Source organism: Nicotiana attenuata, unplaced genomic scaffold, assembly GCF_001879085.1.
Source record: "Nicotiana attenuata strain UT unplaced genomic scaffold, NIATTr2, whole genome shotgun sequence".
NCBI classification, from domain to species: Eukaryota; Viridiplantae; Streptophyta; class Magnoliopsida; order Solanales; family Solanaceae; genus Nicotiana; species Nicotiana attenuata.
This window is the reverse complement of record NW_017674576.1, coordinates 33,665-52,249: the sequence shown is the minus strand read 5'-3', so window position 1 is coordinate 52,249 and position 18,585 is coordinate 33,665. Positions and strand designations below refer to the sequence as shown.

The following is an 18,585-nucleotide window of genomic DNA, read 5'->3' as shown; positions in this document are numbered from 1 at the left end:
TCTGTTATTAAATGGATATAACAATGATCGATTTATTTATCAAAAAATTAATAATTGAGCACCGACAAACAATAATTTTAAGATTACAATGTTGGGCCCGTATACGGGCCTTTCCTCATCTAGTAATAATAATATATAGAAAAGGAAAGATGGTTGACCAAGGGCATATATGTCATTTCATAAAAATTCCATTTTTGCATTTCTTAAATGCAAAATACACGTGGACCCCACATTCCTCTAGCCACAACTCTCCTCTAAATGCACTATGCATGTGTTGATTAGACTATTTGTGCAGTGCAAATGCTCATTTTCAATCTTTTTCTCATTTTGGAAAATTATTAATTTTGTTTTATTCAAATAGAAGTTTCCATAGAGAAAACAAAATTAATTTTTAAATAATACAACAACAAAAAGAATTATCGATGTTTACAAGATTTTCATATTTACCCATACTATCTTAAAGCAATTTGAAAATAAAAATTTAATGATTTTCATCTATCCATACTATTTGAAGACGATATCAAACTAAATATTTTTATATTTAAAACTTATTTTAAAAAATATAGCTTGTTAAACCTCAAAAGTTAATTAACTAAACACCAACAAATAATAATTTTAATAAAATTACATGTTGGACCCGTATACGGGCCTTTCCTCATCTAGTTTACTTTAGATAGATGAAGGTCATGAGTAAAATTATGTCCGACTATTCCTTTATATAGACTTAGATTAGTAATTTTCTGGTTCAAGTAAGGAATAATTTATATAAGGTAAATTCTAATTGATTTTAATGTTCCAACTATTAGGAGTAATTCAAATAAGGAAAAATTTAATACATAATATTGTAGTTGATTTAAAACTCCTAAATATAGAAAAAAAAAGTATAATAATACACTTTTGTCCAATGTGAAATATAAATTTGAAGGTTAAAAAAGGCGAACGACATTCGCTAAGGAGCTTCGTGCTTTTAATATAGTATAGATATAGATATAGATGTAGATAATACAATTAGACCAAAGTATCTTTGTTTGTATTCCCAACTGTATCTCATTTGTTCGTCTTATTTTTATAGATATCCATTTATGTTTTTTTTTTGTTTTGCCCTTTTTGCGAAGCATAAGCTAGTGGATATAGAGGTAAAAAGAGGAAGCAAGAAGATGCGGTTGCTTTTGGTGAGATTTAAATCGTACACAATTTGAACGAAAAATGACATTATAATTTGGGAGTTTTATATAATTAGTCCGCCGGATTCATGGTTTACTTTTCCTAGCCGATATACATAAATTATATACTGAATATACATACTTATACATATATTATACATTTGTCTTCTATTTTTAGTTTAAGCGGGTGATCGACTATTTAGATTAATTCTTCTTATAAAATAATATTTCTTGATAATAAGCTATGTGTTCCTCAATTATCGTTCATCTTCCAACATTTTTATACAACATTTTAATACAAAGTCAATACGTAGAATTTCTTGCCACCCTACAACGTTAGTAATGAAAGATTCTATCTCATAACATTTTGTTGATATCTATAAATGTCAAAATGAACTTTGTCTTGTACTTGGCTTGCATTTGAAAATTTGATACACAATAAACGTTTCCAAAGTTTCAAATACCTCCAAATATTTTTGGAAATTTTATGTCTTCCATTCTTTATTACAAATATTTATGTGATTGCCACATATAGGCTTGTGTGGTGGAAGAAGAGATAGGGAATTCATGTGGGGATGTCAGCAACAAAGGTGGAAAGGCCTAATAATTGATTGGACAGTACGATTACCCGATTGATAAAACTTCAACTTGGCATTATAATGTTATAATTCTGAATTTTCTCTCAGTAAAATATTGATGTAAAGCCAATCTGGTCGACAAAAAAAAAGGCACATTAATTTTCTTCCTATCCCCACCACGGCCAGGTTTGCACTACATTTATTACATACCAATCTTGTCTGTTTTTACTCTGATATTTTCTTGGTTTTCTCCTGGTGTTGTTGCAGATTTCTTGCCTTTTAATAAATTGTCATCCATTACAAAATAGGTTTTGGTACTGCACTTCCTTAAAATTTAGTTTTTCGTATACTGCTGACATTTTTCAATGCTGTAACTTGTAAGTACAATGGAGTAACTAGAAAAGTATTAATGTTGTTCTGGCTGCCACCCAAAAAAGAGTGCACAAAAAATCCCGTATTCGTGCGGGATCCGGGAAAGGGTCACAACCCGAGTATGATATAGACAATTTACTATAATGCAAGCATTAATCGCTGCTTTCACAGCTCGAGTCCATGACCTACAGGTCACATGGAGACCACTTTACCGTTGCTCCAAGGCTCGTTGTACCAAAATAGTGATTCTCAAAATAATGGAGAGTTGTATTGAGAAAAAGAAAGACATTAAAGGATATCAGTGTAGAACCTAAAATGGTAATATACATAGATAGTCATTTAAAGGTTATACTTCTGTTTCCCTCCTTTAACTTTTTTCCCATTACATAGTGGGATTGGTAAGGGGAAGGGGGAAAGGGGATAATTTGAATGGAAAGACTTGGATTAATTACATTTGACAATACAAAGCTACAGAAAATATTCACAGTTTTTTGCAACATAACATGAAGCACAAGAAAACAAACTAGAGAAATCTGTTCATCATTTCTTTCTTTCCTCTTCGAAATCAATATAACCTTCATCAAGTGAAGATTCACCAGAAATACCTGGTTTTTTCATCGGAAAAACTAACTTTTCTATACTAGTTTGCTTCTTATCGACCAATCCGACAGGCCTTTCGGAGAGTGAAACCAAACCCTTAATTGCAAAACCATTTGCTATAGTATCAACATCTATGGTTCCAGAGTAAAGTCCCCTGCTTCCACTAACCAGCATATTTTGTGTCTCTTCACTACGAGAAAGCACAGGCGGCAGTAGATCAATCAGCTGTGGGCTGGGCTGATTCGAGTTATTAATGAGCAATCGAAGCGTCTCTCTGGCACTTTTCTCAGCCACTGAATCTGTTTCTGGAAGTAAGGGATTCAATAAATTTGGGTGCAATTGTGGAATAGTGCCCGAGATAGCAGGACCTGCACTGACCAAGTAACCTTGTCCAGAAGAACAAACGTCAATAACTGGAATATGGACAATAGGATCGCATACAAAAGGTGCGAAGGAAGATATTTGCTGTGACGTTGCCAAAGATAATGGCAACCTGAACACTGGCTCGGGCGAAAGAGTTGGGAAATCGAAACTGGATAGATCAGTGACAAGAGGTGGGTTTGGTGTCAAAATACTAGATGGACATGCAGGTGCTATTGAAGGGAGTAGTGGCACTGACAATGAGTCTGTAGACAAGATAGGCAAGTTTGGAGTTCCAACTGAATACTGCAGAGTTGATACAGCAGGAGGGCACCAACAGTAATAAGGAGAGAAAACTGTTGAATCCAGAGAATGGATAGTAGCTGCAGGGTCTCGGAAAGGAGGGCAAGCAACAAGTGGCTCCAAAACTTTTGAAGGACCAGTTTCTCTTCCAAGCTTGTCTTCTTCAACACAATTAGAACTAGGTGTATCTGTGCTACTTGTTCCTGCAATCTGGCAATCTACAAAAGAAAGATATCTATCTTTAAAAGCACTAGATACAGGTCTAAGGCTACTCATCAGGCTGGTATTTGACCCTAGGCCAGTGAAGTGCTGAGATAGCAGAGGTTTCTGAGATACAACTGATATCTGGGCATTAAGACCAGGTTCAGAAGAATTAACAGAGCCATCTGCTGAAGGATCTCTTGACAGAATGGAACTGGCTTGAGGATTTGTGGCAGCTGAACCTAGGAGATAAGCTCGAAGATGAATGGCAAAACAGTCCAGCCGTGATTCATCAATTCCAGTTAATTCAACCAAGGAAGGTTTCTTCTTAAGCAAATCCCTCATCTAAGCAAACCACAATTGTTAATCATATTAGCCCTCTACTTATTCAATATAAAGCCACAAATATTCAGAAGTTGATTGCAGTAAGCATAAAAGTATATCTACCTTTCTCCGCAACTCATCTCCAAGGAGCTTAGACTTCTCTGAACACCAAAAATAGGAAGTCTCACCGTGAGGGATATTTATAAGAAAAGAGCGTCCAGACTGGTCTGACACGATATCCTTAATTTCTACGGCAGCGCAATCAGATTCACTATCAAATGTCCCAACTCTCGCTGTTCTACCATCATCCCCAATGAATGAGATGCTCAACTCAGATGTTGGCAAAATTGCAAGGTTTAAGTTTCCCCTGTTGCAACAGCACAAGAGAAAAAGAAATGCTTAGGTGCAGTTAGAAGTCAACGTATTACATACCAAATCAAATGTAACCAAATTCAGCACGCACTTATCACTTGAGAATCCTACACTTAATGCCCTTGCTAACACCCAAAAAAAGGAAATGGTATTATGAGCTCCTCAAAAGAAAACTCACTAAAAAAGATACAAAAATTAAGGCAGCGAGACAATCCCTCATCTCAAACTTTGATATCTTTCCTTCTTTCCACAAGAGCATTCTTACTGGACAAGTTAGCCTCTGAAACAAGGGCAATATCCTTGTGCAAAATTATGCATCATTCCCGACATATAATTTAATCCTTTAGGTGGATGCCTGACATTTTTTTATGACAAGTAGTAATTAAACCAGCTAATGTGACACGTAGGTGATGTGACCTTGTGAAATACAGGTGCAATTAATACACAAACGAGATATGTATTTACTATAAGGAAACAGGAAAATCACATGGGCACACCAAGAGAAGATAGTTTCTTTTCGGGGGATGCCGGTTGGGGAGGGGGGGGGGGGGGGGCCTCCTCCATTCATGTATATTACTCCGCTTCGATGAAGAAAGCCAATAGAAACTAACTGTAGAAAATCTCTTTACTAACCGAATGTTATCAGAGAATATGACAAATTCAAGAGAAAAGTAGAAATGTAAAAGCAACTATGAGGTATGGACAGGAAATGACATAATAGCATAATAGCATGTGACAAGGAAACAACAAACTGAACAATATTGACACTTCTAGTTCAGACAGAAACACAACCAAATCATTAAAAAGAAAACATCAAGGGAGAACAAGACACACATCTAGATAATTCAGAGTGAAGTAATCAAATCATGTCATATAGAAGCATGAAACTACCTTGACTTCTTCTTAATTCAGAGATCTTAATAGTATACGCCCAATTTACCTACAAGTCAAAAGATATTTCATGTGGAAGCATGAACATTTATTACCAGTAATAAACAACAAACAACATCTTGGCAACTTCTAATCATGATCAACAAGCGTATGTACAGGTTAAACTGGATTGCGCTACATAGTATCAAATAAGCAGAGAGAGATGTCGCAACTTCATTGTTTAAATAATCAGAAGAGAACAATACGAGAATACTAGAACGCAGCACTAAGCCTCATATGCAGTAATATGACAAAGGTGATAGAGAACATAATACTTACTAATGGATCAGTGGAAAAACAGTTCTAACAGTCAGAAGGGGTCTATTACTATAAAGAATGCCGAAAAACAACAACTTATTTTCCATCTCCATTAAGGCAAAACAACTTATAGATAAGTAATACTTTCATTTTTAATTTGACTTTCAACTAATCTATGTTTAAATAAGTAATTGAAAACTATTTAAAAAATAAGCACAAATATTGGGCATGCTAATTTCTAGCATATAAGAATATATACACAAATCAGCTATTCATTTCACTATTTATAACAATGACATGAAAAGTTGAAGTTATCTGCCTTGGAAAACTTCAAAAGGAGTCATAATGGCATTTAGACTTTAGAATTACTTCTTCTAGTTACAGCTAACACTTCTAGTTCACTGTTAAAATGAGGCGCCTTTTCAGTCTGTACTGGTGGTAACTAAAATGAAAATATTAGATATATCATAAAGAATAGGAAGGGGCATTTAGACAAGTATTAGAAATAGAACTGCTCATTCGGTTACTGAAAACAAGATGTGAATCCACAAGGAGTAGATAATAGCTAAGATCATCTATACTGTATTCCTCTGTGTACTATGACAGTAGCAAGAGATAAGTGAACTTAATTTTGTTCAGCAAGCATTTTGCGCTAGTGCTTAAAGTACAAATAATTACAAACTTTTATTTTCTTCGGCATCCTGACCAAATGGGGTTGTTAGCATGCCACTAAATTATGATTATTGCTAAGACCATGATGCTTGATAAAGATGCCAATCTTAGCTTTGAGTAATTGATAATAGGTGAATTTAACTATAATCACGCGTTAAATAACCACCTTCTTGTATAGTTTTGATGATAAAAGTGATAACAAAATGCTCTTATTAGTGCTTTTCATGATTTGCAGGTGATATATGACCAGGGAAGGCTAGGGAGTACTTTTGGAGTCAAAAATGAAGAAAAAGAGGCCAACTGTGAAATTCCCCAAGTAAACCACGCAAAACAGGCCTGAAGATTCAGAGAACTGTGTTGACCGCGGTTCCACCGCGACCGCGGTAGAACCGCGATGGAAGAGAGCTGCAGATAAAATGAGATTCAGAGAAGGCATTTGGTCGCGGTTTGACCGCGACCGCGGCAGAACCGCGGCGGAAGCAGAAAACTTCAGGGACTAAAGTGTAAAACACGGGATTTTTAGACCTAAACCCTAGTTTAAATACGAGACTTCGCCCAAGAAAGGAATGTATTGAATTTTAGAGTATCTTGGCAAGAAAAACTATTGTGAGAGAATACCCAAAAACATAGTTCTTCTTTTCTTTGATTTTTATTGCTAGTTATGATGAATTCTATCTTAGTTTGTTTTCCCATAGCCATGAGTAGCTAAATCCTTTGTCTAAGGCTTTGATGGAACTTATTGGGGGATGAACATCTTGTTTATGTGAATACAAATTGCTAGTTTCAATCTCTATTTGTTCAACTTTGTGCTTGTTGTAGTTAATTGACAGGATCCTCAATTAGCTGTGCCTATTTAGTGTGCATAACTTGGAAAAGAGTGCATATTTAGGTTATTGTTGAACAACACCACTCCCAAAGTATAAGAGGAATCTATAATCGCGGGTTTAAAGGCGGGATTAGGGATAACGAAGCCTTGGGTGTAATCTAGAGTGAATTGTGCTAAATAAAGTAAGCTAGTGTATCTCGGGAGAGTGCAATAGTAAATTACTGTGATTACTCGGGAGAGATTTACGGTAAGATTAGCGTTCATGATTGATAGAGATGTGTTGGTAAATTTGTATGAGCATAAACAGAAGGGATTCCTTCAATAGGGGAAATCATTGCCTTAGCTTTTTCTCATAATTGTTTACAACCTTATTAGTTTAGTTTACAGCTATTTAGTTACTTGCAAGCTAGTTGTTAAAGAACACTCAACTGAGATTTGAATATTTGGGAAGCTGGTTCTGAAGAATTAGTGGGTCTGAAGATAGTGGTTGATAGGTTAACTCTCTGTGGATTCGACCCTGGGCGTAATACTCGGGTTATATTTGCAACGTCCGCAGAGTCCTTTTTATAAGGCATAGTTGGGCGTGATCAAATTTTGGCGCCGTTGCCGGGGAGTTAACGAAATTATCAATTACCATTGATAGAAATACAAAAATTCTTAGTGTAGTCAGTTTTCTCTATACCCAACTTGTGAATATTTGTGTAATTAATTTTTCTTACCTTGGTCTATTTCTATTGTTATTCGTGTTTATTTTCTTAGTTTTGAAAAATGGCTTCATATAATGAAAATTGGTCGGATGGTAGTTGTTCATACTTTGATGACCCTTGTCCTTATTGTGGAGGACCACACTCGTGGCAAAATTATTTAAATTCTCCCAGGGGTGGATTGTGCGCACAATCTCAAACCCATGAGTGGAGTATTTGTGATAAGTGTGGTTTTCAAAATGGTCATTGGGACGATTGTGCTTATTTGTCCTTCCCTTCCCCAAGCCCCCACTATGATGATTCTACTTTTTGTGATGAAAATTATAGGGCCATGGGAGTTGAAGAAGTTGAGCATGGCCGAAATGGAGAGTTCAAGCTCATGTTGGAATGTTTACTTGAAGGAGGAATCAAAGAACAAAGTGCCTTGGAGGAGCTTTTGGAAAATAGTCTCCACAATGACTTGGCACTTGAAAGGTGTCACTCACAAATAGGAGAAATGCTTGAAGCTTTAGAGGTCCAAAAGGCCTCGGAAGTTAATGAGAGCCAAGAACTTTCCTTAGATGTGGAAGCCGAAAATCTTTCCTTGGCACTTGATCAAAACCAAGAAGAATCCAATTCCGAGGAAGAAAGTGAGCGTTACTTTGAGGATTCAAGAATTGAACATCCGCCAACCGACTCCATGAGTGTTAATGATGCCGAGAAAAAAATAGGATTAGAGTCAACCGGTGTAAATGAAAATTTGGTTGAGATTGACTCTAGCCCGGGGGAAAAAGAGGATGTCAAAATCCGAGAAAAATTGCAAAATGAAGGTTTGAAGTCGCATTCCAAGCATTTTTCAACATTGGACTTGTGTGGTGATATGGGAATTAATCTACACGACTCAATGAGGGATTGCAAGGAGGAAAGGCAACAACCATTCATCTTACAATTTGAGGGAACAAGGAGGCAAAATGACATTCCTCACATGAAAGCCAAGAAGTGCAAAATGAAGTACTTAAAGCTTGGCTCGATCATTAACGTACCACCCCCGATCGCTCGAGGTCACAAGCTTGATTCCAAGCTAGGTGCCCAGTTCATATCATCCAAGTGGCGAGAAAAGTGTGTCAATTTTTTTCTTCTTCTAGGAGCATGGAAAGCAAAGGTATTAGAAGGATGCAACAGCAAACCAAATGGTTGGAACTAAGTGTGAGGTACCCGCACGAAGGACCAAGCTTGGGAGAAGCCTGAGTACCCCATGAGCTGCTAGTGCTTCGGCCTTTGGCCTACCAGGGAGTTTCTTTTACCCTCTTATTTTTGATATGACATGGGGACATGCCATAATTTTAAGTGTGGGGTGGGAGACTTGCTTTGGTAGTGTATTGTAGTGTATATAGACATTGAGTATGTTGTAATATTAGATTGATATTGTGTGTATGATTGACTGTACTCACATGAGAAGTAACTGACTTGGCCCAACGACGGACACTTGTCGACGGGTCTCTTGAGGGTCAAAGTCAGATAAAAAAAATAAAAAATAAAAAGAAAAATAAAAATAAAAAAGAAAAAAAAAATTGCAGAGGACTCTTCCTGAGGACGGACCACTTGGACAGTACTCTTGAGGGAAGCAGTCCAGGTAGATTTTTCTTTATTTTATTTTATTTTTTAGGTAGTGTAGTAATTCTCCCTTGGTTTTTCTTTTGACCACGGTTCTTTTCCAAGGGCTTTTTCTTGAACCGGGTTAGGTAGATTTTTCTTTTGTAGTTTTAGGACCAAGATGGGTGAAGGCTAGAATGCAACCCTAGATGTACACACCTGAGAATAACAAAAACGAACTGAGGGTGCGACGTCTAGGCTCGTTTGTAGACTCATACTTTGATGCCTTAATTTTGCACATCTTGTCTTGCTTGAACGCTCGTATGAGTGTGTTGATAAACTGATTCGGAATGAGTTACATGCCAAGTGTGTGTGAGCTATTACTTGCATTCTGTGCCTGCATGCGATACCTAGAACTTGCCCTGTGTGTTTGCAAAGTGAAATAGAAGCTGTTTGGTTTTAGAGATGATTGAGGCATTTCTTTGTATAGCCTGTATAATGACCTATATCCCTGTGTTTGAATAAATTGATTGTTTGAACCTGTACCTCCTAGAAGCACTTGAATTATTAAAGAACATACAAAAGTCAAAGTGTAGGGTAGTAGGGGAGTGGAAAAAGGGGAATCAGGAAAGAAATACTTGAATGGTGCAATGGCTGTTAAAAAAAAAAAAAGAAAAGAAAAGAGAAGAGAAAAAGGCCAGTGCACCTAACGAAAAGTGGGGGGCAAATATGAAACAAAATGTGGAAGAACGATTGGGCGGAATATGGAAATTGAAACAAAAGAAAGTTTGTATTAAAAGTGCTTAGGGAGGTTAGTCACTATATCCAAATATATCCTACCCGTCCCTTAGCCGACATTACAACCAAATAAAGACCTTTTGATCTTTGACTGAACAGCTCGATTAGTAGAGTATTACACGCGGGGCAAGCCTATGGTGTATCTGTGTGGCATGTGAATGTTCTTTGCTGAGAGTGAGTGACTTCTGTCTATCTATGGTTCCTTGTTGCTTAATTTATTGTGTGTGGAACTTCTCTCAGATTTGTGATGTGAGGGCATGTGACTCAGGAAGAAAAAGTGAGTTTTCACCTCTGTTAGAGTAACTAGAGTAAGCACGAGTGTGTCATGGCGTTAGAGTCTGCATCTGAGTGTGGCTGTTGCACTGCTTAGGTTATTCGTTCATAATGGCGGGTATAGCATAAATTGGGGTAATGTATCAAACGGTTAGGCCTAGAAGTGTGGTTTAACTTGCTCGAGGACGAGCAAAGGTTTAAGTGCGGGGTGTTGATAATAGGTGAATTTAACTATAATCACGCCTTAAATAACCACCTTCTTGTATAGTTTTGGACACATAAACAAGAACACTCAGAGAATCACTAGGCATGACCAGGTACGGTGCAAAATAAGATGACACATACGAGTACATAGACCCTGGATCAAATAACACTGAAGCATCTCTATCACAAACCAGAACGGTACCTGTAATAACTGCATCTGAAGCCTCAGCCTCGGGCCTGGCTGGAAGAGCATAACATCGGGGCTGGGCCCCACCATCCTGAACTGCATCTCTGGGACGGCCTGCTGCTGGCTGGCCTCCACCTCTAGCGGCCTGAGCTCCACCTCTAGGACCTCTACCTCCACCTCTAGCACCTCTACCCCCACCTCTAGCTGGCTGGGCGGGCTGTGGAACACTCGGTGCCTGAATCATGGCACGGGAACCTTGATGCTGAGAGCTACTCGGTGCTCGAGGGCAATACCTAGCAATGTGCCTCGTGTCACCACAAGTAAAATTTTGAGAAAAATCGGTTCACCCTCCTGAATCTTAAATCTCAACTCGAACACCCATGCTAAACCTTTGATGACCTTCGACGATTACTCTAAGATGTACTATCATAAACTGGCCATAAAACTACCTATCGAATATATATGATCACACAGGGATGATCCCCATTTGACATGTTTGGACCTTCAATACCTAATAAATTTAATGCAATGAGGAACACAGAGTTCAAGATTGGGTTGGAGTTATCCAGGAATTCATTAATGCGCTGAGCAGAGTACTTTCTGAGGTTATATGATAAGGGACATGAAAATTACAACTAACAATGCTGACATGGTTAATCACTGTGACGACATCAATTATTAGACACATGAGGCATAGGGGTAAGTAGTACATTGGCAATAGGAATCATTAAGAAGGAATATTCAAGTACATAACCCAGTCGTCTCCTAGAGTGTAGGGAAAATCAATTTATCAAAAATGAGAATACTCTGGAACCTTGAATACGATATGGGATTCAAAATTCATGAAGTTGAATTACACTCCTGACGTTAGCTGACACAAGGAATCTATGCCATAAGCCCATGAGGATGAAAAATGAAGTTAAACACTTATGAGATTATCATAATTCAAACATCTTAACCCTCCCTGACAATTGACCCTATATGAGAGAACTAAAGATACGACAACTTGTCTTCCAAATCAATATGCTCATGATACGTGCAAAAATCTGAAGGCATCTAATCTCAACCTTTCACGAGTAAAACCACATAGCTAGGACATCTAAATGTTGGGACGAAATCATGTATTGCTTAGAGGCATTCTAATGGTTAACATAATGCTCCGGGGAGAAAGACAAATGACACTCTATCCACCCAAGGAGGTGGAATACCAAGGGTAGAAAAACTCTCCTCACATGACAATGATACGGTCAATTATTCTATAAGTCGAGTGAGCGGAAGGCCACGTAACCCATCCAATCCGACCCATTTAAGACTTTTTGAAAAGGGGACGCACTTTGGTTTGAAATCACGGCAATATAAGCTTGAACTTAGGGGAAATCATTACTTTTGGAACGCATGAGACAAGCCTACGTAACCCTAGAAAATCATTAACAATGGCGAGAAAGTACTTAAAACCATTACGAGTTGGTATAAAACAAGGCCTCAAAGTGCCCACATGGATAAGTTTGAAAGAATGAGACGTCTTAATGCATTTATCGGGGAAAAGTGACCTAGGTTATCTAGTCACATGGACAAGTAGAGCAGGTAGATGATTGTTTAGGAGAACATCTCATAAGGAGTGCGAGCAATATCTTTTTATCCTAACAAAAGGAACATACCCCGACCCTTGATGCCATAAGGCATAAAATTAGATTCACGAGGAGAGTTACCAGATGAAAATAGATAGTAAGGCAGCACAACTAAGAGTACCGCTTGGAATCGACAAGCTTAAACAGAGTCGAAGACATTAGAAGTCTGTAGAAAAGGGGAAATTTTCCCACTCTCAGGGCGCTTGTAGAGTACATAAAAGTGTGGTTAATTAAATCAGATCATATGGTTGGATAACTAGTCGAGACGTTGAGATAATATTACATTGATGATTACGGGTAAACGACACATGATGCAAGACAAATGAAAAGAAAGTGAGAGAGCCTTATGGAAGTAACCTTTACATTGTAACCACTAGGAATGGTGGTAATATAAAGCGATTACGAGAAACTACATTTTTTAAAGAAGATCTCTGTATGTAGTCACGTGATGTATAGCTCCAGAATTCAAAATACAATTATGTTTAGCAACTCAACTTCATAATGAAGCACTACAACACACTTCTACACATCCAGCTANACCTGAGCCGGGAACCCTCTCGGCAACACCATACGGGGGCAGGCTTCTCTAGATCCCCAGTCCACCCGACCTATGTTGCGTTCCTTGGAGGAAGAGATCGTAGATCTTCGCACCTCGGTGGATGGCCTACACACGCGTATGGATGCCATGTCTCAGCGGCATGCCAGGTCTGAGAGCCGGTTTATGGCGTGGTTCCGTGCTTTGGGGAGAGCTTGTCATGTCGACCCCAGCACCGTCTCAGACTCCGATTGATGCTCAGGGAAGTCTTCTTACCCTTCTGTTCTTTATTTTTGATATGACATGGGGACATGCCATAATTTGAAGTGTGGGGTGGGAGACTTGCTCTGGTAGTGTATTGTAGTGTATATAGACATTGAGTATGTTGTAATATTAGATTGATGTTGTTGTGTATAATTGACTGTACTCACATGAGAAGTAACCGACTTGGCCCAACGACGGACACTTGTCGACGGGTCTCTTGAGGGTCAAAGTTAGATAAAAAAAAACAATTGTAGAGGACTCTTCCTGAGGACGGACCACTTGGACAGTACTCTTGAGGGAAGTCAGTCCAGGATAGATTTTTTCTTTATTTTATTTATTTTTTTAGGTAGTGTAGTAATTCTCCCTTGGTTTTTCTTTTGACCACGGTTCTTTTCCAAGGGCTTTTTCTTGAACCGGGTTAGGTAGATTTTTCTTTTGTAGTTTTAGGACCAAGATGGGTGAAGGCTAGAATGCAACCCTAGATGTACACACCTGAGAATAACAAAAACGAACTGAGGGTGCGACGTCTAGGCTCGTTTGTAGACTCATACTTTGATGCATTAATTTTGCACATCTTGTCTTGCTTGAACGCTCGTATGAGTGTGTTGATAAACTGATTCGGAATGAGTTACATGCCAAGTGTGTGTGAGCTATTGCTTGCATTCTGTGCCTGCATGCGATACCTAGAACTTGCCCTGTGTGTTTGCAAAGCGAAATAGAAGTTGTTTGGTTTTAGAGATGATTGAGGCATTTCTTTGTATAGCCTGTATAATTGTGAATCCACCTGTATATATTGCCATAGTTAACCCCTTTTGAGCCTGAAGCCTATTCTTTGATAACCCTATAATGACCTATATCCCTGTGTTTGAATAAATTGATTGTTTGAACCTGTACCTCCTAGAAGCACTTGAATTATTAAAGAACATACAAAAGTCAAAGTGTAGGGTAGTAGGGGAGTGGAAAAAGGGGAATCAGGAAAGAAATACTTGAATGGTGCAATGGCTGTTAAAAAAAAGGAGAAAAGAAAAGAAAAGAGAAAAAGGTCAGTGCACCTAAAGAAAAGTGGGGGGCAACTATGAAACAAATTGTGGAAGAACGATTGGGCTGAACATGGAAATTGAAACAAAAGGAAGTTTGTATTAAAAGTGCTTAGGGAGGTTAGTCACTATATCCAAATATATCCTACCAGTCCCTTAGACTACATTACAACCAAATAAAGACCTTTTGATCTTTGACTGAACAACTCGATTAATAGAGTATTACACTAGGGGCAAGCCTATGGTGTATCTGTGTGGCATGTGAATGTTCTTTGCTGAGAGTGAGTGACTTCTGTCTATCTATGGTTCCTTGTTGCTTAATTTATTGTGTGTGGAACTTCTCTCAGATTTGTGATGTGAGGGCATGTGATTCAGGAAGAAAAAGTGAGTTTTCACCTCTGTTAGAGTAAATAGAGTAAGCACGAGTGTGTCATGTCGTTAGAGTCTGCATCTGAGTGTGACTGTTGCACTGCTTAAGTTATTCGTTCATAATGGCGGGTATAGCATAAACTTGGGGCAATGCATCCAACGGTTAGGCCTAGAAGTGTGGTTTAACTTGCTCGAGGACGAGCAAAGGTTTAAGTGTGGGGTGTTTATAATAGGTGAATTTAACTATAATTAGGCCCTAAAGAACCACCTTCTTGCATAGTTTTGATGATAAAAGTGATAACAAAATGCTCTGATTAGTGCTTTTCATGCTTTGCAGATGATATATGACAAGAGAAGGCTATGGAGTACTTTTGGGATCAAATATGGAGAAAAAGAGGCCAATCGTAAAATTTTGCCAAGTGAACCAAGCGAAGCAGCTTAAGCCAGGCCTGAAGAAGGACTGCCGCGGTTCCACCGCGACCGCGGCAGAACCGCGGTAGAAGACTGTCGCGGATAAGTTGAGATTCAGAGAAGGTGTGTGGCCGCGGTTTGACCGCGACTGCGGCAGAACCGCGGCAGAGGCAGAAAAGTTCAGGGACTTAAGCGCAAAACACGGGATTTTTAGCCCAAAACCCTATTTTAAATACTAGACTTCGCCCAAAGGAGGCAGGGATTGTATTGGAGAATATTTTAGCAAGGAAAACAATTGTGAGAGATCACCAAAAACATCATATCTTCTTCTTCTTTAATTTTTCTTGCAAGTATGATTAGGAATATTGTTCTAGTTTATTTACCCATAGTCATGAGTAGCTAAATCTTTTGTCTAGGGTTTTGANATAGTATAAAATAACCATGGAAGGTTTGCAGATGTTCACAATGAGTTCTCCATGGATTTTGACTTGAGAAATACCCAGATGCTAATGAAAGACAGAAAATAGGAGAAACATGCGTTGTACTATGATAACCCCCAAAGGCGCGCTTGCTCTTGACAGAGAGCCTAGTAAGGGTCCTTACGAGAAAGAAAGTGTTACAATGACACATAGAAGGATATGTTCTCTCACGGTTATTGAACAAGTGTGGGGAAACTTGTACTGTGATTACTCGGGAGAGATTTACGGTAAGATGAGCGTTCATGATTGATAGAGATGTGTTGGTAAATTTGTATGAGCATAAACAGAAGGGATTCCTTCAATAGGGAAAATCATTGCCTTAGCTTCTTCTCATCATTGGTTACAACCTTAGCATTTTAGTTTACAGCTGTTTAATTTACTTGCAATTTTAGTTAGTAAAGCGACCTTCAACTGTAATTCAAACATCTGGGAAACTGGTTCTGAAGAGTTTAGTGGGTCTAAAGATAGTGATTGATAGGTTAATTCTCTGTGGATTCGACTCTGGGCATAATACTCAGGTTATATTTGCAACGTCCGCATTGTCCTTTTTATAAGGCATAGTTGGACGTGATCAATAATACATCAATCTTAGCTTGCCCGAGACAAGATTATGAATATAATAATAGCAAAAATAACTAGCTGCAACGAAATGCATCAACTTTCCTACAATGGAGAAGGAAGAGAGGATAAAAAGAGCACAATCTATGTCTACCAGTCAAATTACGAAGGAGCTGATTTAACAAAAGCAGTCAGTCATTAGAATGTCACAAGAACTACAAGTAAACATAAAAGATAAAAAATAAAAAACGTTGGACCTAAATAAACCCCAACATCGAAACCATACATGCATAAGAGCAAATTTTTCAGTCACTACCTTGTAGTGGTCGGGCGCAAGAGTGTCCCCTGCTTCTTGATCTTCCCAACACGTATTGAAACGAGTGGAATGCACAAGCACCTCGCAAGCATTCCAACTTCTGATGGTTCAAAATTCTGTCAAAGAACAATTACGATCACATACTCTTTTTATTGCAAATATAATATCGCATTCGCATCAAACAATGTCACAATCAAAATTAACACAATGACCTAAAATGAGCTCCACACAGATTTAATTGAACTTCTTAAGTAAGAAAAAAGCTGAAGAAATACATACGCTCTCTGTACCAATTTAGGTGGCACACTTTCCTATTTAGTCTATCCAAAAAAAATGACACTTTTCTTTTATTTAGAAATAATTTAACTTTAAGATTCCCATTTATTGTTCTTTTACCTTGACGAGATAATTGTATAAGCAAATGGAACATCAACGTGGATTCAATATGTGTTTTTTGTGGAAATCATCTAGAGACTCATGCTCATCTATTCTGGGAATGTACTACCACCACTGGATTATGGGAAGGAATTTTCAACTGGCTACATATCCAGGTGCAAAAAAAAACGTGGGATCAGCTAATAACCTGGTTTGTGGAGAAAGCAAAGAAGAAATCTGTTAAAGGGCAGCTCTTGCGAATGGTTCTAGCTGAAACTTTGTATAGTATATGGAATGAAAGAAACCATAGAGTTTTTGAAAAGGTACATAGAGATACTAAGAGCATCATTAGAGAGATAGCATACACATGTAATGTACGGGCTGTAGGCAAGCTTAGAGAAGTCCTGCAGCAAAGATTTTTATAGGATATAAGCGATAAGTGTGTAGAAACTGGGTAAATCAGTCTGTTAAGGATAGGAGTACAGGGTAGAGTTGTGTATGGGCCGAGCTGGCCACTATACGATGTAATTTGATTCTTTGGTTATTAATAATATTGTGAATTACCAAAAAAAGAGATGATTGTATAACCACACCAATGATTATAACTTGTTTTAAACTACAAATTTCAGAAGTGTCTTTTTTTAAGTCCCTGCCCAGTCAAACAAAGGCCGGATAATACGGGAAAAGAGAGTACCCCCTCAGTCCCAAATTAGTTGTTATGTTTCATTTCTCAAAACTCAAACTCACTGAATTTTTTTTAAAATTTCTTCTCAACATTTAACATGAAAAAAATTGCTACTTAGTAGTAGTACTTTTTGTATAGTAGTAGTTTTTAAATATCCAAATTTTGGTTTAAGATATTGAGTTAATCTTAGGGGAAGCTGCATATTTGGCCACTCCGCCAAAAAATTTACGGCCGTTAGCTAATATACATATATAATACAGCTAATTTTTTTGGACGAATGGCTATTCAGTTAATTCTCTTAATCATCTACAATCCAATTTAGCTTCAAAGATTAGTCAAATTGACTCTTGGAAAACGAAACATGAATAATTTGGGATAGAGAGAGTATTAATTTGGGAGAATTTGAGACGTACTTGACTAAGATAAGCCAGTAATCGATCTTCAGCAGCACCGGTGGAAACATCTAGCTTCAACAAAGGCTTTAGCCTTTCATCGACTCGGCAAGCTCCCATCACCTGTAAATCCAGAGCCAAAAGCCACTGAACAACGTCGGTTTCTACTGATGTGCACGCGCCGCCGGACGAAACGGCATCGTACGAAATATTATCCTCCGATGACGACGAGTCGAATTCCTCCACGCGATTTGAATTTTCTGCCTCATCAATCTCCAGATTGTTCACAGATTGTTGTTTCTCTGAATGATGATCCATTTTAAATTTCAATTAATTAAGGTTAAATTTGTTCGAAAATAAGCTCGTAATCCAAAAAATTTGAAGGAGATTGAGAGAAAATAACGCAATCCACACGTCGAACAGCTGCAAATAGGAAACAAGAGGCGTTGAGTTCCTTTAAATAGGATCGATGGAAGGCCTAACGGATTTCAGATGTGGTAATGAAATGTGATTTAGGGCTGAACTGGAATCCGGCAATTATGGTTTTGCGTAGGGCCAAGCTGACTCTTATTGGGCCCATATTGCTTATTGTGGGACAGTGCGGGGCCTAAGGTCATCTCCAACCTTGCCCCCATCCCCGTAATGGGGAAAATTTTTGAGGGAATTTTGCTCCAATTTTTTCTCATTTTTTTTCCCAAAATGGGGAATGAATAGTGTTCCCTCAAATATGGGGTACACTATTCATCTCCCCCATTACTATTCATCAATTTTTTATTATTATTTTATTGTTTAATCTTTTAATTTATCTCTTTATATATACCTAATTATATTTATCTAAT

General features: G+C 38.0%; 1 protein-coding gene across 1 annotated transcript; it reads right to left on the bottom strand.

Annotated features, from left to right (window-relative positions):
- Positions 1-2,417: 2,417 nt before the first annotated feature.
- On the bottom strand, positions 2,418-18,234 carry LOC109218939. Its single transcript, XM_019383334.1, has 4 exons — positions 17,768-18,234; positions 16,295-16,410; positions 4,025-4,268; positions 2,418-3,922 (listed from the first exon to the last, which is right to left on the bottom strand). Exons 1-4 carry the CDS (start codon positions 18,062-18,064, stop codon positions 2,654-2,656), a joined length of 1,926 nt encoding a protein of 641 aa, XP_019238879.1. The 5' UTR covers positions 18,065-18,234; the 3' UTR covers positions 2,418-2,653.
- Positions 18,235-18,585: the final 351 nt, after the last annotated feature.